Source organism: Corvus brachyrhynchos, unplaced genomic scaffold, assembly GCF_000691975.1.
Source record: "Corvus brachyrhynchos isolate BGI_N302 unplaced genomic scaffold, ASM69197v1 scaffold479, whole genome shotgun sequence".
Lineage (NCBI taxonomy): Eukaryota > Metazoa > Chordata > Aves > Passeriformes > Corvidae > Corvus > Corvus brachyrhynchos.
This window is the reverse complement of record NW_008240089.1, coordinates 104,461-130,326: the sequence shown is the minus strand read 5'-3', so window position 1 is coordinate 130,326 and position 25,866 is coordinate 104,461. Positions and strand designations below refer to the sequence as shown.

The 25,866-nt window shown below is 45.9% G+C and overlaps 1 protein-coding gene across 1 annotated transcript in view; it reads left to right on the top strand.

The window, feature by feature from the left end:
• Positions 1-15,059: 15,059 nt before the first annotated feature.
• Positions 15,060-25,866, top strand: part of GPATCH8 (G-patch domain containing 8) — a 38,850-nt gene continuing 28,043 nt past the window's right edge. Inside the window, 4 exon segments of the mRNA XM_017744745.1 lie at positions 15,060-15,141; positions 16,116-16,150; positions 20,870-20,887; positions 22,973-23,045. Of these exon segments, the coding sequence (XP_017600234.1) occupies positions 16,143-16,150; positions 20,870-20,887; positions 22,973-23,045 (99 nt within the window). The 5' untranslated portion in view covers positions 15,060-15,141; positions 16,116-16,142.

Here is a 25,866-nt window from a genome sequence, read left to right as displayed (position 1 = left end):
CGACCCGGCGGGGGAGAACGGTGAGGGGATCAACCCTCCACCTGCGATGGGACCGACCACCCCCGTGAGGGGTTGGGCCCCTTCCCGGTGAGGGAACCAGTCCCCTGATGAGGGGATCACCCACTTCCCCGTGAGGGGTCGGATCACTCCCCCCGAGATCCGCACCGCGCCGTCCGAATATCTGCCAGCGACCCGCGCTTCTCTGTGGAAAACGCCTCTTCCTTCTCACACCCGGCCCCCCAACAAAACATCAGTATTTCAACGTAATTAACGCCACTGATGCTGTTTTAAAGGGGGTTTAAATAAACAATGGGAAAATTAACGTTGACTCATTAAGCTTGAACAATGACATGTTGTTCTCTGACTTCAGCCCGAGAGAGTCTCGGGGTTAGAAAGGAAGACAAAAGGAGCGAGGATAACGCTGCTCGAGGAGAGCCGTGGATGAGCTGTTCTGTGGGTCCTTGTTTCGGAAGCTTGGAGTTGGAATGGTGCTGTTCATCCTCACTTGGGCCTTTCACCCAAAGACCTGGGAGGGTTTTTATAATGTGGAGCTTGCGTAATTCTGCTTAATCTGGCATTAAGGTGCAGTCTTGGAAGCAGTCAGGACATCCAGGAGTGACTAACTTATGTTGGTTCTGGGTGTTATAAGGGGTGCAGACTTCAAAAATTGTTGTTAAACTGTTTTAGAACACATAAGAAAATAAATACCAGCGTGGTTGTGTGCACTATTGGCATTGCCTGCTCTGAGGATGGAGGTTTGGCTCCTGCCACAGCCCCAAACATAGGCTCGTTTGCATCCTTCATTTCCTTAAATGAAGAAATGAGCCATAATTAACACTGAAATGGTCTGATTTGGCTTTGAAGTTTGTGTTTCAGGAAGTGGAGCGAGCCAGATCTTGGGCTTGAAAACACATTTCTTGTAATCCTTTGGTAAGGGAGAGAGGGGGAACCTAAACCAGGTTGAGTACTGTGGTTGTGCCCCGGGAATGGACGAGCTCTGCAGTCGTGTCCACATTTGCCTTTGGATGTCCTTGTTCCTGTCCCTTTATGGGGAAACCCCATGGCAAGAAAACTAATTGTAGTGGCAAAACCTGTTACTGTGTCGTGGCTCTGGGCACGCAGGGGGAACGTGTGGTGATGTCAGGGAGGAAACTCGGCTCCATTACCCGATCCCGAGATCTTGGAAGCTGCTGAGTGTGCCAGGGGACAATAACTCAAGTCACAACCCTGTGTCCCCTTGACTTTAAAAAAGGGCACTGTTCTAAATTGGAATTTCTCTGTGCTAAGTACCAGGCTTTTATTGTCTTTCCCATAGACTAGAGTGAAAAATAAAAAGGTAGGACTTGGTTTTATGGAAGGGTCACTGCTCTGTTCTTCCCTGCCTGAAAATATGCCAGGGAGAAGAGAGACATTTTATTTCGTGTTAAAGCTTCCTGTGAGGGAAAAGTGGAATCAGTCCCCTGGGAAGAGCAGTTTGGAGCTGGTTGAGGCTTGTGGAGGACTGAAGATGAAAAGAGTGAGCTGTGGAAGAGATGATCCGAGGGGGACTGGGACAAGGTCACGCTGAATTTTGGGAGCTCAAGGGTCTGTGCACCTACCCTCACAGCTAGGCAATCTAAGTTTTTCCATAGTCTCTTGATGAAGGAAAGCTTTTAGATGAAGAAGAAGGGAAAATAAGGTTTGAAATCACTTCCAGAGAAGACTTTTGAATTTTCTTCTCTGTATTTAGACAGAGATTGCTTGAGCTATAAGAGGAATACAGGAATTCCTGTGGAATACAGGAAATGCTCGCTGTGCTGGGTATTTGCAGGGCTGCTGTGGCCATAGGTAAGAATATACCTGCTTGTGCCTGTCTAGAAAATCCCGGTCTGCAAATACAGCAAAACCAGGAGTGTTTCTGTTGATGTTAGGGATGCCCTTTTCACACAGTTGTAGTTCTTTGGCAGGTGAAATTTCTGTCCTTGGAGCAGGTGACTCTAGATGTGACCCTGTGTCCCTGCCAGGCTGGTGAGTCCCAGGGAGCATGGCCAGAGGGAGACAGGCTCTAAAATTACAGTTTGAGCAGGGATGGATGCAGTATGGGGAGGGAGGCTGTGGATATCTCTTGGGTTTTGTTATGGGGTGATCTATTTGTGATCTCCTCAGAGTGAAGGGATGTGTAACAGTTTGGAGAGAGGGAGAGAAACAAAAGGTCAGGAGTAAAGGGCGTAGGTCAAACCTACGCTTTTAGCTGTTTGGAAGAAAGGCAAATATCTTGGGATTAGTGATGTGGCTAATGGAAAAGTCACTGGATGAAAAAAAGCATTTCAGAGTTCTCATTATTATTATCAGCTGCCTTTCTGGAGAGAAGCTGGAAAGAGTCTGGGTTGGGAGGATCAGTTTGGCAGGAGTGCAAGTTGAGCACTGTAGGCAAGGGAGAGCTGGCAGCACAGGGTTAGCAGAGGTGATCCTCGGATTTCTGAGCTTCTGATATGCTGGAGAAAAGTGGATTAAAGGTGAGAGCTGCTGGGAGCTGTTCTTCCCTCCCCTGTGCCTGACTGAAGGAAGATCAGTGCCATCAGGAGAGACAGGAATGGAAACATACAGCACTGCAGGAAAATCAGGAAGGAAGGACCTAAATCAGCTGAGAAAGAGAAGGTATCCATGGTCTGAAGTTCATGGAAAAGTGCTGAGGAGAGAAGGGTTGTTGGGCAGAGAGGTCAGCCGAGAACTGGAGGTATAAGTGGGAGTGAGGGATCTTCCCATAGCTGCATCCAAAGTGATGTGGTGGGCATGAAGAGAGCTGCAGAGGGAGTGATGCTCCTCCCAGGGAGTTATAAGGAGGAGCCCTGTGGAAAAGAGTGGCTTGTGTAAGGATAAGAAAGTCATACATGTCCCTAAGGATAAAGGTCATGGTGTGGAGGGAGAGGAGAAAGCTTGTATACACTGAAATTATTGTGACTCCTCTGTGTTTTGGTGGAAGGAACCTCGAAGCTAAGGATGGTTTGCAAGTTGAAGTTGCCACACTGCAGTGAGCTGATTAGGCAGCCCTTGGGTTTTTCCTCACAGGATTGTTGTGCTGTTGCTGTGCTCTGTAGCTTTAGAAGCCACACTAAAGGCTTAGAGCCTCTTCCTCTTTTGCTTTAAGCTCTGAAACCTTAGAGAAAGTCGGAAAGCCCCTGGTGTATTTTGCAGGTGCTGAACCTGATGGCAGCTCCAGAGAAAGGCCTTGAGCTGTGCTCTGCCTATGATGGGGATCTTTCCCTTACCAGGCCAGCACACGGCTTCATTTGCGAGCCTTGGACAGGGAAATGGATTAGTGGAGGAGAAAGGCAAGAGAAGGAAGGTCAGGGATATCCTCTCTTCTATGCTCTGCAGTGGCGAGTGAACTCTTGAGTGGCTCATCCAATTAAATCCCAAGCTTTTTCCATTTTCCATACAAGAACTGTTATTTTTGGGTTCCTGACAAGCTTAGTCGTTTGGGCAAAGGATTGGGGAGCTTGTCTGTCCCAGGCTCTGTCACTTGTCTGTGCCACTGTCCCCTGGACTGATGGGCTTCCCTGGCAGAGACAAATGGGAACCACCGTAACTTTGAGGAGTTCCAAACAATAGCTGTAAATGGTGCTAACAGAATATTGTAGGAGCATTCATGAAATCTGTATGAACATATGAAACTGCTGCAGTAAGTAAATATATATTTTTAGTGCTGTTTATGCATTTGCAATGATTTTATTCTTCAGATCAGCTATGCAAACTCAAAGAATAAATATTGTGGATGTCTCCCTCGCTGAAATCCAGTGGTGCTCCCACTTATTCCCAGATGTTGAGAAAATGTTTTCTTGCTGCATTTTTCTCCTTTTCATTGTTGAAGCAGAAATATTACCAGCCGTATGTGTCTATGTGTACAATAATTTCCTCTTCCTACGTACATTGCACTTACTGGCATCATTAGCCAGACGGAACACAGGCTGTTCTGTCTCTTGGTTTTTTGGTGTTGTGTAGTCTGTACAATGGCATAACACTTCCACCCAGCAGGAAGAACTGTGCTTGGTTTTCTCTGCTGGGTGGAAGTGTGGCCATTCTGAACCTCAGCTTGGGTATTCCTGCTAATTCCAAGAAGATAGGTGTTTTTTTTCTTTCCCTCCACAAAGGATTTGAAGAGCTAAGCCAGCACATCACTGTGCTTCTGGCCCTGTTGCTTCCAGCAGGTTGAGCTGAGCACTGCTGGCAGGGGGATTTTATGCTTTTTAATTGGCAGAATGTCAGGGATAAGTTCTGTTCCCAAGCAGCTTAGGCAGCGCTTTACCGGACAGCTGGGCGGGCAGCAAGGAGGTTTAGAATCCATCCTTAATGAGTGTGGCCATGGCTGCAGCTTCAATTCACTTCCCAGGTGCTGCCTCAGGGAAGTGCATTTGATTTTCATGTCCTTCAGCAGGCCCAGCTGCTCAGGGCGATGTGGCACAGGGAGCTGATGTCTGCGCTGCAGAGAGACAAAGAGGGTCATTTTCTCTGCCTGCCTTTACTAATTGGGAAAAGAAAAACTTAATGCGGGGGAATGAGGGTTGGAATCTCTGCAAAATCTGTTACGCTGAGCTTTCAACTGATCCAAGATCCTGGAGTGTGAATTTGCCTTTGGCGGGAGTAGCTGCAAGCAGTCAGGAGGCAGCCTTTGCCTTTTCCATGGAGTGTTTCCTAACTGAAGGATTAATCTGAGATTTTAAAAGATCTCTTAGTATAGTTTAGAGATCTCAGTTTATCATTCGATTCAGGTTATATTTCCGGTGTGGGCCCAGCACAGGAAGAATACAGCTCTTACCTCCTTGGCAGGACGTTCTGACCTCTCAGTTGAGCAAAGCAGGAACAGCAGAACTGTGACTGATTTTTTTTTAACCTCCCTGTGTGAGCAAGGAGGGGCAGAGAAGACTGGGGGGAAGTGTGTTCTAAAGTAGATCAAATAGTATTGGTTCCAGTTTTAGAACATCACAGGAGGATCTGAACTTCAGTGTGGATTTCTGGGACTCAGGTGGTGAGGTAATTTTATACAGACCTTCCTGCGGTCTGTGTTGTCACTCCTCTCCTACACCAGTGTTCTCCATTGCTGAGGCTGAGTGAATGGGAAAGGAAACACTTTATCCTGCAGTCCCACAAGCCATGGCTGAGCTACCTCAGCTTCTTCTGAGTCACCCCCTCTGAGATAAAACCCACCCCTCCAACCAGGCTCCTGCCACCCGCTGTGTGGGAATGTGGAGCTTCAGGCGCTCATCTGATAAAAAGCACTGCTACAGTTCTAGGGCAGCACTTCCTCAGTTGACAGAAGCTCTTCTCCTACCACATGGTTTTAAACCTGTAGTAATTCTTGCTACTTTCTCCTTTCAAGCAGCTCCATGGGCAGTTAATTTGAGATTTTTGCCTTTCAGAGTTTTAAAGCCAGAAGTTAATATTAGGATGATGGCTTTAAATATCCAGGTATCACTTTCAATTCCCATTGTTTGGCCCAGTTCTGAGTCCAGGAGTTTGTGTTTGCTGCCGTATCTCTCCCTTGAAGACAACTGGTGATAGGGAACATTTTCCTTTGTAGATTGTTCTGGTAGTTTAGCCATTTTAAGCTGCATTTTCCTTAATATTTCTTCTAGGTTTTTTTATTTTCAGCTGTTAGCTGATCTTCTCTGCTATGCCAAAGCACACATTACTGTGCTGTGTCCTCTTATGTGAAGGCATATACAACATTTCTGCTCAATTTATCTTCTTCTGAGAGCCTTAATGGCTCTGAATTCTCTCACTGTTCTCCCTTTGTGTTGTTACACCTTTCTGCATCCTAAATTCTCCACACTTGTGACTGGAAAACTTGCTTAGAGGAGTCTAGAGCAGACTCTTACCTTTATAATATACCGAGATAAACATCTATTTACTGCTTTTTTTGTGTTTGCTGTTCCTTTGTTGCACACCCTTGGACTGTATTTTTATCCTTTCTGCTACCGTGTTGCGTGAGGAGGTTTTAACTGGGATTTCTCAGCCTGCTGGGTGCAGCCCTGTGCTGTGGCTGTGTTTGTACAGGGCTCTGTGAAAGCAGACGTGGTGTTAGGGAGCTGAAGCCACTCTTACATGGGTCAGGTTGCTCTGTACAAACATGTCCTCACTGTTGCTCACTCTTTGTTGGGCTGCCTGATCTGCAAACTGAGCTGGCAGGTGCTCTGTTCCCTCTGGTCATCGATAAAAATATTGAATGAAGTTTGAATCCCGTTAACGTGCTCCTGAGGGAGATTTTCTGTGAGATTCTGGTTTAGCAACAGCTCTTTATCAAGTCGGACACCGTAGTAAGAAAGAAAAGGTAGATAATACTGTGAAAGCTTGGAAGTTTGTAGTGGTAAATTGATTAAACCCTAAATATTACATGATTAGCATCCTGTCCCACCAGGCTGGTGGTTTCCCTGTGTTTTGTACTGTCCAGTGTGGTCACACACTGGAGGGAAGGGGTGGCATCCAGAGGCACCTGGACAGGCTGGAGGGGTGGGTGTGTGTGAAGTTCAGTAAGGGCAAGTGCAAGGTCCTGCACCTGGGTCAGGTCAATTCCAAGCACAAATCCAGGCTGGGGGACAATGGATTGAAAGCAGCCTTGGGGAGAAGGACTTGGGGATACTGTTTGATGAGAAGTTCAGTGACTCAGCCATGTGTGCTGGCAGCTCAGGAACCAACCATGGGCAGCAGGTGAGGGGGGAATTCTGCCCTGCTCAGGTGGGCCCCCACCTGCAGAGCTGCCTCCAGCCCTGGGGTCCCCAGCACAGGAAGGATGTGGAGCTGCTGGAGAGTCCAGAGGAGGCCACAGAGATGCTCCGAGGGCTGGAGCCCCTCTGCCATGGAGCCGGGCTGGGAGAGCTGGGGGTGCTCACCTGGAGAAGAGAAGGCTCCAGGGAGAGCTCAGAGCCCCTTGCAGGGCCTCCAGGAGAGCTGGAGAGGACTTGGGACAAGGGATGGAGGGACAGGGCACAGGGAATGGCTTCCCACTGCCAGAGGGCAGGGCTGGATGGGATATTGGGAAGGAATTGTTCCCTGGGAGGGTGGGGAGGGGCTGGCGCCGGTTGCCCAGAGAAGCTGTAGCTGCTCCATCCCTGGCAGTGTCCAAGGCCAGGTGGAGCGACCTGGGCTAGTGGAAGGTGTCCTGCCCATGGCAGGGGATGGAACAAGATCGTCTTGAAGGTCCTTCCCCATCCAACCCCCTCCATGGTTCTGTGATTGTTTGAAGGTCCTGGTTAGCCATGAAGATGTGGGTGCTGGAAGCTGCAGCAGCTTCTGCATCATGGCATGTTAAAAATGGCAAAAAGAAAATTGGGTGAGTGAGGCCAGTGCTGGCTCTTGGGTAGAGCTTGCTGAAGGACTGCAGAGCATCCCTCGTGTGCTGGAACAGATCCACAGCTGGTGTTGGTGCAGCAGAAGGAATCTGAAAGACACAAAATTGTTCTTGTTTGGTGCCAAAGTATGCAAAGCAGGGACCTGCCTCTGGCTCCCACTCCTTGTGTGGTACAAGCTGTTTATCTCGGAACTGTAGAACATGTTTTTATTTGGACAGCTCTAAATGGGTATTTATATGCATGTTTTCCTGGTTTAAACCTCTTGACCTGTGACTAGTCTTAAATGTGTTCTGCTGAGTGGGTTTTCAGTGTTTTTGGACTTAGCAGGAAGAGTTTTATCAAAACTAATTTTTAGTCCAGTAAACAAAAGGTTCCATCGGCTTCTCAACGTGCAGTTCCAAGGTGCTTCTTTCAAACCTTGCCAATTTAAATTAATCTCTGAGTCTCAAGTGATTGCTTTTGTTGTATTGACTTGAGAGGATTTTCCTGTTAAGTACTCTCAGAATAATTGATGTGTGTGTCTGCTGAAAATGAGGTTTTGCTGCAGCTTTCACAAGATGTTGACTGTAAATATTCAGCTGTTTCTGGGGGTGTGCAGATGTGCTGTGTCCGTACTTCCCACTTGTATTGCAGGGAAAGGTCTGGGAAAGCAATTCCTAATGTGTGGAGGGTGGTGAGAATGTGTTGTTTGGGAATGCTTCACCTCTGTGTTGCTAGGAAAGAATCTGTGGGGTTTTTGTGTCTTTACAGACACTACAGGGAACAACAGGAAAAAGGATGATTTTGTTCTGGGAAGCATTAACAAAGGCTTTTCAGGTGCCAATACAAAGTTGCTTTTGTATTGCTTTTTATAGCTTTGAGAAGCCATGTGGCCTTTAAAATGACCCAAGAAAGTTTCCAGGATTGGAAGGAGCCACCTCCTAGGTGCATGTTCGTCTTAAAAATATGGTTTTTTTCTGGCTGCATAACGAATATTCAAAAAACACTGTAAGCTACACTTTCCTGGAGTTGTTTTTGCGTTCTTTGGATGGATTTCTAAACATCAACATGGTTGTCTGCATCAATTACGTTTTGGAGCCCTTCCATGGTATAGAGTCATCAGGCCCTGCCGAGCTGCAAAGGGCAGCATGAATTACTGCTGTGATCTGTAGTCAGCCTGCGTAGGGAGGTGTGGATCTTGCAGAGGTATTAGAAACCCGTTACATTTTGATTGTGTGTAATAAACTCAACGATCTGTCGTGGGGAGCTGCATTTGGGTTTAACACCTTCCTTCCCCCGCTGGTGTTGGCTGGAACTTGCTGTGAGGTCAGTGGTGATGTTGGTGATAAAGCCCCACAAATCAACCAAATCAGAGCACTGGCAGACCTTGTCCCTTGTACCCCTTGTATCTCACCCATGCCTGGGGTGGCTTTTTATCCTGCCTGTCCCACATGTGCCACTGCAGCTGCAGGTGGTGGGTGTCTCTCCCTCAGGCCATGTGCAGAGAAGTGAAACCAGCATGTTTGGAAACAGCTGCCCAAACTGGAAAGGTTTGTCAGAAGAGAACTAAATACAAAATGAGATGAGTGTCGATGGTGGTTTGTTGAAATTCCTGGTCTTTGGATCAGGCAAGAGGCTGGTACTCCATCAGGGCTTTGCAGACTGATTCCTGAGCCTCTTGGCCACTGTGCTGGTGCTGGACAGGCAGCATTCACCCAGGTGTCCTGGATGTGGGATGTTTGAAAGAGTGCTGGGAGCCAGCTTTGGGAAAAGTGGATGGATGTGAGGGTGTCTTATCCATCTAAAGGTTTTGTAACTGCTCCATCTCCTTTAAAAAAGAAAATTGCAAGTTTAACAGGATATTTGCTTCTGGAATCAGAGGGGTTTTTTTCCCTGTTCTGTGGAGGTGCGGTGTGTGTGCAGGGAGAGAGGATTTTGGCAAGATGGCATTTGCTCCCTTGTGCTCAGATGCCGCTCCAGTTCCCTGTGCTCCGACCTTGCATCTGTGCTGACCCGTCTCGGGAGGGCTGCAGGAAATGTCAGCTGTGCTTCCCAGCCGTGGGAGCAAAACATTCCGGGATCTGCAGCTCACGCGGCCTGCCCTGGCTTTATCCACACTAGAAAATGGCCTTTTTTGGGGGCACTCATTTCTGGTTTTGGATATTCCTGTGTCTCAGCTGCTGTTCTCAGCCTAATGCCTGCAAGGCTTTTGGGAATGGGCAGTGGGCTTGGTTAAATATTTTCAAGTGATGCTTGTGGGTAACAACCCTGAATTTTATGGCTTGACTTAATGTTTTTAGAGTTTAAGATTTATTGATTGAATTGATGGATAAATAGAATATGCAGAAGTGGTGCTGATTTGCTTTAGTGTTTTAAAATTCCATTTTCTAAGGTAAATGCAATATAAATGTGATTTTTTTGAGTCTTTTTCTGGTACTCTCCTAGCGTAAAACTAATTTTTGAATATCTAAGGAGCACACTGAGCTCTTTTCAAGTGCAGTTAAGCAGTCATGATCATGCTGTGCTCTTTTCCAGTGCATTTAAGAAATAATAACAGTGAGTATAGTAAGGCTTTTCTGCAAAATTGCTTTCTTTAGATTGTTATTGGCGTGGTCTCACGAAGCAGCGTTTCTGAGTGCCTTCCTGAGCCAGTCCTGAAATCCAGTAGGGACATAAATAGATTGTTTCTGCTGTGACGTCTCAGCAGCTGCATTCTGCCCGTTCCCTCCCCAGCCGTCCCTGCTTTAATGCTCCCAGGCAGAGCCACAGGGTTTTATGCCAGAATCCTTTCCTATTTTGCTCCATTCACAGCGTTGAAGGCATTGTCCCTGTGGTTGGTGGAGCAGGCAGCGTTTTCCAATTCTAGGCTCTTGCTATCTGACTTGTGTTGGGCTTATAACTCACCTTATCTCTGGTGTTATTAACCACCAGGCTGGTGTGACTGGGCTCTGCTGGAGCAGGAGCCCAAGGACAGCTGAACAGAGGCGTCCTGAAAGGATCCCCTGCTCTCCCGGCTCCATTGTCCTGCTCCTTTGTGTCCTGCTCCCGGCTCCGTGGGAGCGCCGTGTCCCCAGCTCCGGCCCAGCTGCGGGGCTGGAGGCTGCCACATTTTCTTTGGAAATAATGCATGGATAACTTAGGGCTGTCCATCAAAGAAACCACTCATTCCTGTCAGGAATGGATGCTATATGGAATATGTTCTGCATGCTGACATCTTAATATGCTCTGTGCTCAGGCAGATTGCACAGAGCAGTCCAGTAGTTAATACCCAGGGAGGTCTAATGGCCCTAAAGCAGTTAAAGTGACTCATCCTTATTTCCTCATTGTGTTGGTGGCTTTAGGTGACTTAGAAACTCAGGCAGTGCTCATGACCCGGCTCTGGTTTGGATATACCCCTTGGGGTGTGGGAGGGAAGGAAAGAGCCTGTTTTCTTCTGCTTGTCATTGTGAAGATGCTTTTAAAGGGTTCCCCCTCCCAGTGATTTCTGTGTGTCCTATGTATGTGCTTTGTGTTACCCCACCTTCCTGAAAAGGTGCCTCATGTAGAGGAGAGAGTGAATTCTGTGGTACTAAACGGTGATAAATGGGCTTTAATCAACAATTAATTTCACTTGCATCAAGTGATTTATTGGCAACAGTTCTTACCACTAAGGATTTTGGGATGAAAGTGTAATTAAGTTCTTAATTTTTTTTTTATGATGTTGACTGGGTCTCAGTGTCAGTGTTTGGGACCTTGTAAGTAGGAAAGAAGCAGCAATGCTCTTCCCCTGAGCTATTAACTTGAATTGTCCCAGGAAATGCAGTGACTCCACTGGATATGATCTGGGACAAAATGGCATTTGTTGAGCCAGGACTCCTAAGTATTTACAGTCCAAAGAAGGGAGAACAAGAGTTGAAATCCTGCATGGAGGCAGCTTTTGTTGGTTGATTTTTCAAATGCCATATTCAGTGTGTTAGGGCAACAAGACAAGGTTTGGCCAAGAGCTTCGAGCAAAGATCAAACAATGGGAAAGTGCAGGAGAGAGCAGAGAACATGTGACTGTGAGTAACCAGAGTGGGTAGAGAGCCAAAGTTCAGATGATATTACACAAAAATTACAGGGCGCAAACATGTTGGCTCCTGGAGATGAATGCACAAGGAAGCCAAGTGGTGTGTGTGGTGTGTAATGAGGAGTGTTTGCATGCTGGAGGCTTGTCCTTGCTTCTCATGAAGTAGGAAAATATATGGAATTGCAGTGTGGTTATAGGGAAGCACCAGTGTGCTCGATGCAGCACAAAGGGAGAGCAATAAATGCTGCTTAAGTGGAAACCTCTCATCTTACTTGCTCTGCTGTTCCAGGGTGGATGGAGAAGTGTCTGTGAGAAAGGGACAGTGCAACACATCTTGTTTCACAAAGCAGAAGTGAGAGACCCTGGTACAGGCAGCTGTAAAATGGAGGGGCAGAGGATGAGGAGGAGGAGGGTGCTGCAGTTAGCCCCAAAATCCTTGTCCACAGGAGCAGGTGGAAGCTTTGCCATTAGCTCCCAGGGCTGGGAACTTACTGCATCTCTGAAACAGTCATACAGGAAGAAGGTTTGGGAATAGATTTTGAATAGTGCTGGGTTTAATGCAGCTGTTATTTCATGTCCTGGTATCCATGGGGTTGAATCCAAGGGATTGAATCCTTCTTTTCACATGAAGGTTTTCTTGAAGTGGGAAGCATCCCTCAAGTCTGCAGAAGACACACTTCAAAATTGTACTAAAACGTGGTCTGTGCTTGGGGTTCATATTTGCCAGAAATGTATTCCAAACAGATCCAGTATTTAGGGTTTAATTAATTGTTGCATTTAAGTGTTAAAGTATTTTGTGTTCTTCTGATTCATTGTCTTAAGGTACAGCAAAACAGGAATGTTTTATGGATCCATTCAATGCACCAGGTTGTAGGATTGGAAAAGTGGAAAATCAGATGGAATTCCCCCCAGCTTGTTCCTTAGCCAGTTCCAGGGATGAAGAAGCTCCAAAGTGCCTGGGATCACCGTGATGGCAAGGAGCATTGTTGTGGCCATAGCCATAGAACCATTTTTCTCTTCCCTGATTAGGCATCACTGGCCTGAACCCCCAATAATTCCCACCTAACAATGACCATTGGATTGTCTGCTTGCCTTTCTCCAGGATGAGCTGCTTTATGGCAGAAGGGAATTTTTCCTTTATCATTTATTCTAAATATTGATAAATAAAGAGCAGTCTGTGTGATGAGTATTGATTTCAGCTCTGTTTGGACACTTTGTTATTCTGAAGCCTTGAATTTCCAAGCCTGGAACACCTTCCTGACACAGGAGGAGGCTGGCAGTATTCCCACGGGGCCTGTTCCCTGTGCTCCATGGCCTTTTTATGCCCAGGACTTCCAGCTGACAGGCAGCACCTGCCTCTCTGGGAAGCTCCAGTTTTAGTATTGTTAGCAGCTGTTTGGACCAGGAGCAAGTAGAGATCAAGTACATAATAAACCCCAAAGAATATGAATATATAAAATAACCCCAAAATACATGGAGTGGGTAGTGGTGGGGTCACCAGAACTTAGGGATAATGGCTTTGTTTGCTCTCTGATTCTCTGGCCGTGGCACAGGGAGTGCTCAGCCGTTTGCATAGTTTCAGGGAGATGTTGTTTTAAGCACGGAAAAAGCGAGTTGTGAAGCCTCAGAGCAGCAAGGCGTGCTGCCCTCGAACTGGGATTGACCCTTGCCTCAGTAAAAACAGCTTTCAGTGCCTTGGCAGCACACCAGAGGAGCTGGGGAGTGGGCAGGAATATTTAGCCTGTTGCAGGTAATTTAGTGGTGTGTGCTGAGCTACCTGCAGGCAGCGAGTGAAAGGAGGCTCAGGGATGTGTCTGGGTTTGTGCTGAGAGGGTTTCAAGTGTTGGTTAATGGAATGTTACGTGGGTTTAATGTTTTAATAGATGAAGTTTAGCAATGTGTTTTTGCCAGTGTTGGCAGCGTGAGCACCCCTGACTGCTCTGGTTCTCTTGGGCAGTATTTTTCAGGAAGCTGGGCTGCCCCCAGCCACTGAGGCAGGCTTTTGGTGTGTTTTGGTGTGGGCTCCTGGACTTCTCACACGCGCAGTCTGTGCATCCACACCATGCTGTCTCTGAGCATTATTAGCTTTCCAAAGCAGCTCAACGACTGCTTGTGCATAGTAAGTTTGCCTTCAGCTTCCTCCTTGAAGGCTGTCCAGAAAAAAAAAAAAGAGTGGGAGTGGATTTCTGCCTGCAGATTAAACCCCAAATTCACTCTGGAGAGGCCATGGGAAAGACGATGCCCAAGAGCAGAGCGTGGCCAGGGTGAATTTACCACCAGGGCCTGCAGATGATGGATGGGCTGGAAGTTGGGGCACCAGCATCAAAGCAGCTTCTCTTGGCACCAGGTTTTAGCCAAGATGTTCCCTTGCAGATTTGCATTGCTGCATAGGAACACTCCTTCCAGAGGATTTTTGGAGGCTGGTGCCTGGCTTGTAATATTCCAACCGTCAGTCTGTTACAACTGCAGTTTGCTCTTTCGCGTGCTGGCTTCCATTAAAATTCTTGCAGAAGAAAGAGTTGGTATTAGTGGAAGAAGGAGGGTGACAACATGTTTCTCTTGGCAGCAGTGCTGTGTGTTCCTGCTCCAAGGGATTGTGGAGCTGGGATGCAAATGAAACCTGCCAGGGGTTTGGTGTGCACGGAGCAGCCAGAGGTTCCCGTGGCACTGCAGGGCCTGAGGGAGAAGTGGGGGGTGACAGCCAAGGCTCGGCACCTCCTGGAGTTCCTGTGACACTGAGCAGTGCCTGAAAATGTAGGAGAGCCCACTGAAACCACCCCCTTCAGTGGCTTTTGGGCTCATCCCAGCTGCAGGAATCTCACCTCTTTTGCTTCTGAGTTTGCAGCTGGAAAGTCTGAGTGTTTCCTTTCCAGGTCTGTGCTAGTGACAGTGGATGTGTTGCATCATGGACCTATTGAACAGCCAAAAATGGTTCACCATGTTTCCAATCTCAGGAATTTGAGGTTTCAGAAACCTCTAAAATTATGGCAGAGCTGCAGTAGAGGTGTTTGTTTTTCCTGAAATGGCCCTTCACTGGTGTTCCAGCACAACACTTGTTCTGGAGAGCAGAGCTTGTCATTGCCTCCCTAGCTCAGGAGCCTGCATGCTCAGTATCCACCCCAAAACGTGAGAAGATGCAATTTTTCCAAGGGGGATGGTGGTCAGCTGGCAGAGGGGCTGCTTCAGGTCAGGACTAAAGGCTGTGTGGTGTGTTGGAGGATTGCTTCCATGGACAAATCACTGTTCAGGTTTGTGGGAAGGGCTGCTCCACACCGTGGACAAACACTGTGGGCACAGGGACGGGTTTCCTTTGGTACCACTGTGGGGTTTTGTTGGTTTAAGGTCTGTAAAATCACATGTATCCCTCAAGCAAATTCCTGGTGCAGGGAAAGCCTCCTGTTTGGTTTCCATGCTGGCACTGGTGCTTATGCTCAGTGTTTTCATGGACTTTATAAAGAAAAAAATCCAGAAGTATTGTTACTGTAAATGTTTGGTATTTTCTCAACTTAAATAGTTTATGATTGTCATCAAATTGACTTAGTTTTTAGGGGTTTTTTGTCCTTGTAGCTGATACACTGATTTGAGCCTGTATTTAATAAGTTCATTTGTTAGCAAAATTGTATCAAATATAACACTGTAACCAAAGCTGTCTGGACACTGAACTGTTGGAGGCGTGGGCTGTGCTGTGGAGCTGACCCTTGTTTTCTCTTGCAGGGCAATCACTTTGATCAGTATGAAGAGGGCCACCTGGAGATAGAGCAGGCGTCTCTAGACAAGCCCATCGAATCGGTAAGGCCCCCCCTTATCAGCATCATTCCCCCCGGAATTAGGCCGTGCTCGGATGGTACTTGATGTGAATGCAGTCAAATCTGATAGCAGTGGGCACCTTGTTGTCAGTGAGGGGTAATTGGTGGTAAACTGCATGCTGACCTTAAGTGGGCCTGGGATTTAATCTTGAAGTAGTCCTAAAAGTAAAACTTGAAATTTGAGTTCAACACGATATTTCAGGAATTATTTAAAATAATACATTCATTCATAGATATTTATTTTAAGTTTTTATATTTTTCTTTGAAGAATCAGTTTAATTTATATGTGAACCTGATGGAGTAGTATAGTAAAATATATTTTGATCCTTTTTAGTTTATATTTTTGGAAAACTACTGGTGTGTTTAAAGTGTTAAAATGACACCTGGCAGTATGGAGAGAGGGATCAGTGTTAGTCCAGCAGTCCTTCCCCATGGAGCTGAAATTGCTCTGAGCCTTTCTCTAAAGTTGCTTTACCTTGAGTTAGGTGTGGAGATTCTTGCTGTAAGATGGGGAAAAAGTAGGTTTTGTGTAGTTTAAATTTTTTAAGCTTTTTGGAGCTTTTTAATTTTTATCTTTGCAAAGCACCTCCTGCTGGTTTTAGACACAACAGCTTGTTCAGTGTAAACTGGACCCATATTTGGCATTTAAGTTTTCATTTTCAGTTTCCTTCAGAAACAAGAAAACTTGTAGTGAATAATCAAGGGACACTTAGTGGTGTTCTGATTAAGTCTAGCTAGAATTTTTGTTAAGAAAGTACTTGTCAAGTGTTTCTTTTCCCTATTAATTCAAGTTCTGTTAAAATTTCTCCACCTTAGCCCCTAGAAGAGCCAGTGTTAGCCAAAGCCCACTATATATTTTTGTTGGTGTGTAGGTTGGTGTTGTGTGTGTTTGTGTGCGTGTTAGATGTTTACCAAAAATTTACACAACTTGGGGTGTTCGACGTTTTTCTTCCGCAGCAGTTGGCCCATATTAGCTAAGCAGCCATGATCTGGTTTGTATTGCACGGTCTGCCTTTTTTAATTTCTTCTCTAGGGTTTCCTTTCCCCCTTCTTATTTCTGTTCTTCTGGTCCAGTGAACACTGCATATAGTACCTACTGTCTTAATGTGCTGGCATGATGCTAGATTTAGGCATGGCAGTAATTGATGACGCATGAGATAATGCTGCAGAGATGGGAATTGGTATTCACTGTTCTCCTGAATACTTCAGTCTTACCTTGGGACACGGGGATTTGAATTAAAATGCCAAGCTGGATGGAAATGTAATGGGAAGTACGTGTTGGTAGCCTGTTCTGGGCCACACTGGAAATTAGCATTTCAAAATAATTCAAATGCTGCTTACAGACTAGACTGGTTACCTGATTTCCAAAAGTGCTTTCCCAAACAGAGGAATAGAAGAAGTTACAGACCACATGTCTGGTGTTCCAGAGGGAACGATGCCTATGGAAGTGTGTAAAGCATGAGCAGGTACCCTGGGCCCACGTGGGCTCACTGTGCAGCTCTCATCATCCACAGGAGTAATGCTTTGTGCAGTTTGATTAATGCTGAACTGCAGCAGAAAAAAATAAGTTAAATTATGGCTTTAATATTTTAATCATGTATATCTCTCACCATCCAAATGTCAGGACATTTTTAATCTTTACAACTCCTTGGTAGGTACAGTTCCACCTAATTGAAAACAGTTGGATGAGGAGGACAAGAGAATGGCTTATTTTGGGAGGAGAAAGAGTTAAAACCTCAAATTGTTCTTCAAAATAAAGTTTGTTCCGCTCTTCTTTTGTCTGAAAGAAGAGAATCACAGAATCATTAAGGTTGATTCTGAGCTCATGGAGTCCAACCGTTCCCCCAGCACTGCCAAGGCCACCCCTCACCCATGTCCCCAAATGCCACATCCCTGCAGCCTTTGAACCCTTCCAGGGATGGAGACTCCACCACTTCCCAGGGCAGCTGTGCCAGTGCTCATCCCAGGATTTCAAAGCTGCGGCTGCTGCACAGGGTGGGTTTTTGGCCTCCTGAACAAGCATAGTGTCAGAAACTGCAGTCAGGAACAAACTGCTGGTCACTTTTGAGGTTTCACATGGTCTTTGTAAAATACTTTGTTGATTCTTAAATTCTCCATCTGGGAAGCAGGAATTACTTTGTTGAGTTTCCTGACACCTGTGGATGTGATTTTGCTTCCACACTATTAATGATCAATGTGCTCTTTGAGTTGGCAAATTACATGCATTAACAGAAGGAACAGTTTCCTTGGCAGAATTCAGTGGGGCACCTCTCCTGCAAGATATTTCACCAGGCAAGGAGTGTTCATTCTGCCTTTTTGGCTTTTTTTTTTTTTTTCCTTCTATTTTATGCTGCATAACCAAAATTGAGATGGAAAGAGGAAAGGCAAATCTGTATTTTAGAACTACCACACATCTAAGTATTTTCAATATTAACGAATTGGTGTTTAATGCTTAACCAGTTCTCTGTTAGCAATCCAACTGGCCTTTTCTGTGGAATCTGCTCCGAGTCATGAGTGAGCCTGTGCTTCATGGTATGGAAGCAGTTTGGATGATGAACATCCTGTGTTTATAACCATGGCAGATCAAAGCACTTCCCAGTTAAAATGTCATTCTTCAGAGTGGGGAGTGGATGAAGTATATTCTCTTAATTGTGCTCCTTGCAGTTTCCCGCATCTTAGTGATACGAAGGTGCTCCAAAGCCTGCAGGTGTTTGGAGATGGGGGGAGGGTTTCCTGTGCCATGTCCCTGTGACAGTCCCCACTGATGTGAGTGACATCCATCTCTGCAGCATTATCTGTTGAGAGGTGCTGACTGTACTGCTACAGCATGCAACTCAAAGGTGGCTGGAAAAATAGGTTTGGGAGTCTACAGATCATTACAATGTTGAAACGTGTCCTCAATTAGCCTACTGGTGGTGTTGTTCCTGTGGAAATCCTGCTGTGTACAGCTTGTTTAGGCCAAAGATGTCTGGACTGAAACATGCAACTCTAACCAGAGCACATTTATGGAAAACAGAGCTGCCAGGAGCTAGGGATGGACGGGGCCTGAACGAGTGCCAGCTGTTTTCCATTACTAAATTGCAGAAAATATTTCATACCAATGGACTCTTCAGAGCTGAAAATCCTGTTATTTTTTTCCCCCCACAAGTAACATTTTTTCTTGTTGTGCTTTGAAAGATGCTGCACTTAGACTGGCTGTTCATGTCAGTGCAATCACTGGTGTCTGGTGTCCTTGAAAAATCAGAGCACTTCACCCTTTTTTTTAAATTCAAGAAGCTGCATGCATTTGTTTTGGGGCATTTTGAGTGCACTGAGTTCAGGTACTCGAACGGGAAGTCACAAATTATGGCAGCTTTAATAGAATCCAGATTTTCTTCACGTTAATTCCTTATCTCTACTTGTTTATTGAGTCTCTTTGCTGTGAATTCCTGGTTTTCCTCATCCCAGCAGTGCAGATGGAGTAGGAGACAGCGATAGACCCTTAGAACCCCCAAGGAGCAGCCCTGGCCCCGTGCAGGCAGTGTCAGGGGTCGACGCACGCCGTCACCGCTGCAGGTTGGAGGCCAGACTGGGAATCACCCACTTATCCTGGAGCTTGTTAGTTTGTCCTCGTCCTAACTAACAAATGTCCTTTCCCCCTCTCTCTAATGCTGCTCGGTGCCACGAGGAGCTCCTTGAGCCCCCCCGTGTCAGGCTGCAGTCGGTGGTGCTTTGACACCAGGGGCTGTTGCAGCCTGGCCGAGCCGGAGCCGGGGTTGTCGCACTGGAAATCTGTACAGATCTGTGGACTCCACTAGTTCCAAAGTGTCATTTGATGAGGCTGCTGATTTGACATTTAGCAGCAGCCATATGTGGACAGCGCTATAAATAATGTGCTTCTGGAAGCTGAATGGTGTAGCATTACTATTTGGCTTTTCTCTCTGGTCTTCATTGTGTCATCTGTAGTGAGCTCTAGGTTTTGTTTTGGGAATCTTTTCAACCTCTTGTTTGCATGGGTTCACCCAGTAGCATCCAATCCTTGCTTATAGATTCCTCCATACACAGTCAGCACAGCTTACAATCCACTCAAGAGAGGAATGGTTCCTGCCTGTGCCGGGATGAACGATGGGATCACGGGGATCTCATGGAAAACCTGTGCTAGGCAAAACTGGTGGTGTGGGTTATGTCCCACAGGCATCATCAAAACCTTGGGCTTCTTCTACCCATCTTTCAATTGTAAGCTATTTTCTTTTCTATTGGCCAGGATCTTTTTCAGAAATTTGTGCTGGGGATATCCCGCTCAGGAATCACTGATCCCCATGGAAAGCAACCAAGGGCCTCTTGTCAGGGCACAGGATGGGGAACTGGGGAGGCCAGTTTGAGCTGGTGGAGCCAGGTCACTTTGGATGAGGTTTTTCCAGAGTAGCTCACCCAGCTCTGTGAAGTTTTGGTGGACCCAAGTCCTTACATTTCCTACACCTTTGGAAAAATTATGCTTTGTCATTAAAGCAGGGCTCTCCATCAGGGCTGCCCAGCTCTAGAGCTGGGGTTGTTCAACTCAGAGCTGCCAAGCCATTCTCCCTGCAAGGAGCATCCCACAGCCTGTGCCCACAGGGTCCAGGAGAGCTCCTTTGCTCACCCAAACACCTATTGGGAGACTTATTTTGGCTGCCTCAATAATTTTTCTTGTGGCTGTAACACAAGGAGCTCCCAAATGGCAGAGGAAGAAAGTGAGGAGATTTGTGCCAGCCCTCTGCTGAGAAATGAGGGGTGTCCTCCTAGGGCTGGGGTGTTTCTGTGGATCACTGCAGCTCTTCTGTAGGAAAACTGCTGCAGTGTGAGGATAGTCTGTTCAAAAGGAATGACAGCTCTTGACATGGACAGGAAGCTTGCTGTGAAAACCCCCATCTTTTCTGTGTGAAAGTAGCTGTACTTTTACAGAACTTTCACTTAAAAATGCAATTAAAAAAAAGCTGTCAGCTGTTGCAGCAGTTGCTGTCTCATGTCACGTTTTGGTCCCAGTATCCCTGGCTATTCCCCAGGCTCTGCAGACAGGCTCTCACGTGGCAACCAAGCAAGCCTGGCCTTCCATAATTTAATTTTTAGGGCAGCATTTGCACTGAAGAGCAGTTCTGTCAGTCTCCCTCCATCAGAGGTCTGGGATAGCCATTGGAAAAGGAGGGAGGAGCTGAACATGGCCAGAAAGGAGCAAAATGATGGCCAGGTCCTAACTCACATGTTAATTTTAAATTATTAAAGTTGTTCTCCTTATTGAGTGCAACGGAAGATGCTCCATTTCAATTGAATAGGATCTAAAATTAGGGAGTAGTTCCACTGCATAAACAGACAAATGGAAAAGATTGGGGTGGGGAGACAACCCCTTCCTGGGAACTGACACAGGGCAATGCTCAGGCATAATTCCAATTTATGTCAAACAACTTGGGACCATCCTCTTGAGTGGGTCTGTAAAAGTGGTGCTAATGTGTATAACCTTTCTAAATTTTTCTTTTTCCCTTTAACATTTGTTTCCCCCTTCACTGTGTCAGTCACAACACACCGCTCTTGAATCTCCCAGCTGGTCTTGACTTGTTGAATTTATTTTATGCTTTCACTCTTCTTTAATAAATACATTACTTGCAAGCAGTGAATTGAAAACAAAGCAAAAGAAAAAACTACCATTAGTGATTGGACAGTTTCTTACTTTGTGTTACATTTAACTGTTCTTTTGACAGCCCAGTTTTTAAAGCCAGGTTCGTATGGAAATGCTTTCACTCCACTTGCACTGCTTTTGGAATAGCGTTCTGCTTCATCTGTCTTTATTTTAGTGCATTCATAACACACGCAGTCAGCACAATGTCTCATCTCCACTTGGCCAAGACTGCAGAGTACTCCTTGTCCTTTGGATTTTTTTTCTCTTTTTTTTTTTTTCTTTTTGGAAAACGCAGCCATTTTTGTCAGCACCGGCTTTTAGATTCAATGATCCTTTGTCGGGGTAGGACAATTAGTGCCTTTTCCCAAACATATCCCAGGCTCCAGCCCCTCTCTGCCAGGACGGGGCACTCTGTGGCCATTGGGATTGGCCTGACCAGGTGTGCCTGCAGGTAAGTTTTCCTGTCTTCCCAACAGACAGCCTCTCCATGGTGCTTGTAGTGGGGATCCATCCTTGTTTCTTTTTCCTTTTTTGTTTTTTTCTTTTTTTTTCTTTTTCTTTCTTTTTTTTTTTTTCCATTTAACCTTTTGTCCCCAGAAGTTTCCTTACTTCTCCTGGTTTAATTTTTTTTTCCATGTAGTCCTAATTATGTCCTGGGGCAGAGCCGGTAGTGTGGGGAAAATGTACATTATTTCTTGGGAAATACAGGAATATGAAATGTCTTACTTTACTAGGATATCAGAAAAAAATCCAAAATTTGTACTTGATAACATCTTTTTGAGGAAAAATGTATCCATGCAGCCAATATCTTTGGGAAGGTTGTGCCTTTTGAGCTGATTCACCAAAGTTGTGTAAACCCTGTGGTCATTTTCTTCACTGTGGAGTGACAAAACCTACTCTGGTTTCTGTTGATGACTTCATTATTTAATTAAAGAAACCTTCAGCATATAGATATAATTATTATTTAGGATTCCGTGTACCGCTCAGTGTTCTGGAGTCACGTCCCGTTATAATTCAGGATATTTCTGTGATATCTCGGGTTGTGGTTTGCCTGATGATAATTAATAATCAACAAGTTCATATCTGATTTTGATTTTTATTTTTTGTGATTAGAAGGTGAACATGGTCCCAGCCAAGACTCCTTCTTTGAGGATCTGGTCACTGCTTGTAACTGGGTGAACTGGTCACTGAGGGCGAGCTGGCAGATTGAGATGGTTCGAGGGTGCTGTGAGTGCTCTGCTCTTTGTCTGGGGGCAGAAACCTTGCATAAAACACAACAATTTCCACACTGAGCCCTGCTCAGCCCCATTGCCAAAAGCTGACACTTAATTGCTGCGTCAGTACTTTTCCACTTATTCTAAAATAGCTTTTTTTTTAGGAAGATGAGACATTATGCTTATTGTTTCCCCTACATGCACTAATGGTTCCTTGCTGTTAACTTATTGCTAGGCCTGTTTCATTCTAACATCTTAGTATTTTTGTTAGTTTACATGTGAAATGCATCACCCAGTCTGTGCTTGAGCTCATTTTATTTAATTGATTTTTTTTTTGTTTTGTTTTACTAACCTCACTGTTTTTTCAGTTTAATATTGGCTGCATGCTAGTTTATATATATATACATATATAAAAAAAAACCCAATCAAGTCTAGCCTGGATTTTGCTCTGATTGTGTTTTGGTTTCTAGTGGTGGGGCAGTCTTGCACTTACAACTTACTCAGTATTATAAAAGCCTGACACACAAACAAAATGACTAAACACATTGTAGATTTGCTTTACAAAAAAAAAATCTTAAGTGGTGCTGTCTAGGTGATGGATATGATTGTATAAATAGCTTGATTTTATGCTTTTTACTGTCAATTTTTATTGGTACACTTTATTTTCTCCCACATTGCTTTCTATTTTTATTATTTTTTTATTTCTTTTACATGTGATGCACAAAAGTTGCCCAGCACACCATCAGAAAGTGACCGTCCCCAATACCCATCCCCCTGGAAAAATTCTAGCCAGCAATTTTTGACATTTGTCTTTCCCTTTATTGGGCATATATTGCCTTTTCAGTAGCATTTTTTTGCATGCATATATATGTAGAAAAATCTCTTGCTCATCACATGTTTAAATGTCAGCGGGAAGGGAAGAATATATTATTGGAATATTTTTGGTTTGTTTTCTCTGTTCTGTCTGTCAGGATAATATTGGACACCGCTTACTCCAGAAACATGGGTGGAAGCTGGGCCAGGGATTGGGAAAGTCACTGCAGGGTAAGTCCAGTCCCTTGTGTCTGAAACCTTCAACTCCAGCCTTGGTCTTTAACAAAATTATTTCTGCGTTTTGTTCCTAGATTAGATTTTCTTTCCGTTATTAATATATCCAAACGAGTGCACTGTTGAGTTTCAGATCTGGCATTTTGCAAGTGGAAGCTGCTGCCTCACTTGTTGGTACAGGTTAGAGGTGTGTGTGTGGTGGATGTGTGAGAGTCATCGTGGAGGGAGGAGGATTCACTTCCTCCACACTGACAGGGAGTGGTGCAGCTTCAAACTGTGCTGATGCTTTGGTATTAAAAGAATTAAAGATTTGAGGTAGTTCCCATGATCTGTCAGTGCTCACAGGGGTCAGAAGCCATTAGAAGGCCAGTAAAAGGCCACTGAAGATGGAAAGTGGTGGCAGAGGTTCTCTGGATGGGAGAGGCTCACTCCTGGTTTCTCCACAGGACTGTCACGAGTTGGACTTATTTCTGTTCCCAGCAGTTTGCCAGGGATTTAGCAAATCTCACTGGCACACTAAAGTGCTGGTTGAACCAGCACACCTGGTCCCCTTGCTGTCTTGAGCCTAAATTCTTCCTGTGACACTAAACCCCATTTCTGTAGAAACCTGTGGAAGTGTTTGAAGCTCAGGTGTGCCCTGAGCCCTCAGAATAACTCACTCGTGTTCCCATGCCCATAGTCTGAAGACCTGGGAGCTTGTAATCCGTCTTCATGAGGGAGCCCGTTAGAGATGGGGGTGTCTGTGCTGTGGAGGACTGTGCAGAGGTAACGAGTTCTCCAAACTCTGGGAATGCCTATTAATCCCTCAGACTAAGGCTCTCTAACCTCTCAGGCAGGATTGCCTTGCTGGTTAATGCTTCTGGCTTCCTCTAACTCGGTTTTGTTGGAGTTCTCTGGTTAATGCATGGCACTCTCCAGTCCTTTCATGTTCCTGCTGGGGCCAGACCTCAGGGTGGGGTTGTAGTTGTCACCTCTGGGCCTTTCCTGTGGCATGTGGGATGTACATCATGGGTGGAACTCGGTGTGTTCTCTCTTTTGGGTGCCCTGTATTGCTCTGTGTGTCACCAGTGTGGAAACACAGAGACTTGAAAGAAGGAAAAGCCTTGTCCTGGCCCTGGGTGAATCCCAAGGTACAGCCCAAGGGCCCAGGGTGCTGCAGGCTCTGATGTGATGAGGTGAACGTGGATTATGGGACTGATTGTAGGTCTGGAGTTGGGGTAGGGGGTGGTGCTATTGCCGTGTCCCATGGGCTGAGCAGGAATTTGCACTTTGAGACTTGTCCAGATTTAGATGTTCCCACTGTGCCTCTCGCTACGCTGGAGCTGTTCCAGATCTCTCACGAATCATTGGAGCTCTGGTGATTTGGACTGTGTGGAAGCTACACGCAAATCATGGATTTGGGCTGTGAGGGTTTCCTGTGCCTCCTGCATGGTCACAGAAACACAGGAGTAAAAATAACCCACCCAGTTTAACCCAGTTCAGTGGTGAAACCATCCTAATGTAGGCTTTGGAGTGTGTGCAGGAATTTCAGCGCTTTTGGAAGGGAAAAGTGCCCTGTCCAGCTGGCAACCAACTTCTCCAGAGGTCTGGGCAGGCAGAGGATGTGGAAGGGATGCTGCTGCTGCTCCAGCTTTTCTCCTCAGAGTTCTCAGCAGCTAGAGCCTGTGCCTGTTGCCTGTGGCATTGGTGATGATAGTGTTTGGAGTGTTTAATTCATTATCCGGTGACCTTTCTGCATGAATCTCAGATTGGCCCAAAAATCCAAATATAAAATGTCAGGAAGGAAACATTTGCATCCAATTTTAATCTTAACTCTAGGAGCTTGAAGAGTGAAGTCATTTGATGTGCAGTGAGAAGGGAGGAGCAGAACAGAAGTTCTTCCCCTCTTCCACATTCCCTTGTTCAGGAAAGACCAGGAGAGGTTTCTAAAGAGATGCAGATGTGTTCCTGTTAAACTCTTCTTGCTTCACACTGTGCTTGAGCCTAAAATCTTACGCAGCCTGTGGTGAGGAGGTGCAGCCGAAACAACCCCTTCAAGCAGCCTGGAGCTGTAGGTGTGGTGTCTGACCTCCTGCACAAGGTCCTTACATCAAACTCCCAAAAAGTTTGGGTTACATGTATGGAATTGGTACTGCATTCATCTACTTTCTGTGCACTTTGGCTTAGAAGGAAGTGGATGAGTTCAGCATGCTGAGTTTTGTGATACAGCTTTTAAATTCTAGATGTTCATCTGAGCTGGGGCTCCCTCTTTAGTTCTGTGAATCCCAAAGTGATGCTGTGTTACATTTGCCAGGCAGAAATGTTTCTTTCTTGTAGTCAGGCCCTTGTGGTGTTGATCAATGAGAACCTCACGCTGCAGGACCGTACCCTGTGGTGGGTTCCTTCATCCTGACTCCCCACTGGTGGATGGGACCCAGTGGTGACAGTGCTGAGCTGTCTCTGGGTGGTACCTGCAACAGCCTAAAATCCACACTTGCCAATTGCTGGTGGTAAAAATCTGCTGGTACAACGTGGCTCCTTCTCAGGAAAATTCCAGAGGCAGAGGTGTTTTGTACCCCCCGGGGCAGCTACCTTGTGGTGTAAATCTTGTTACTGAGAAGAGCTGAGCCCTTGGGTAGGGAAGCCCTCAACCCATGCCCTGTGTGACGTGGCTGTCACCAGGGCAGCTGTGTTCTGGCCAAAACATCTTCATCTTTCACTGAATTTGGGATGTGTGCTGAGTGGAGCATCAGGCAGAGGCCTCTGACCACACCAGTGCTGGAATCCTGGTTCAGAGACACTCATAAGGAATTCAGCAGAATCATCCTTCAGCTCGTCT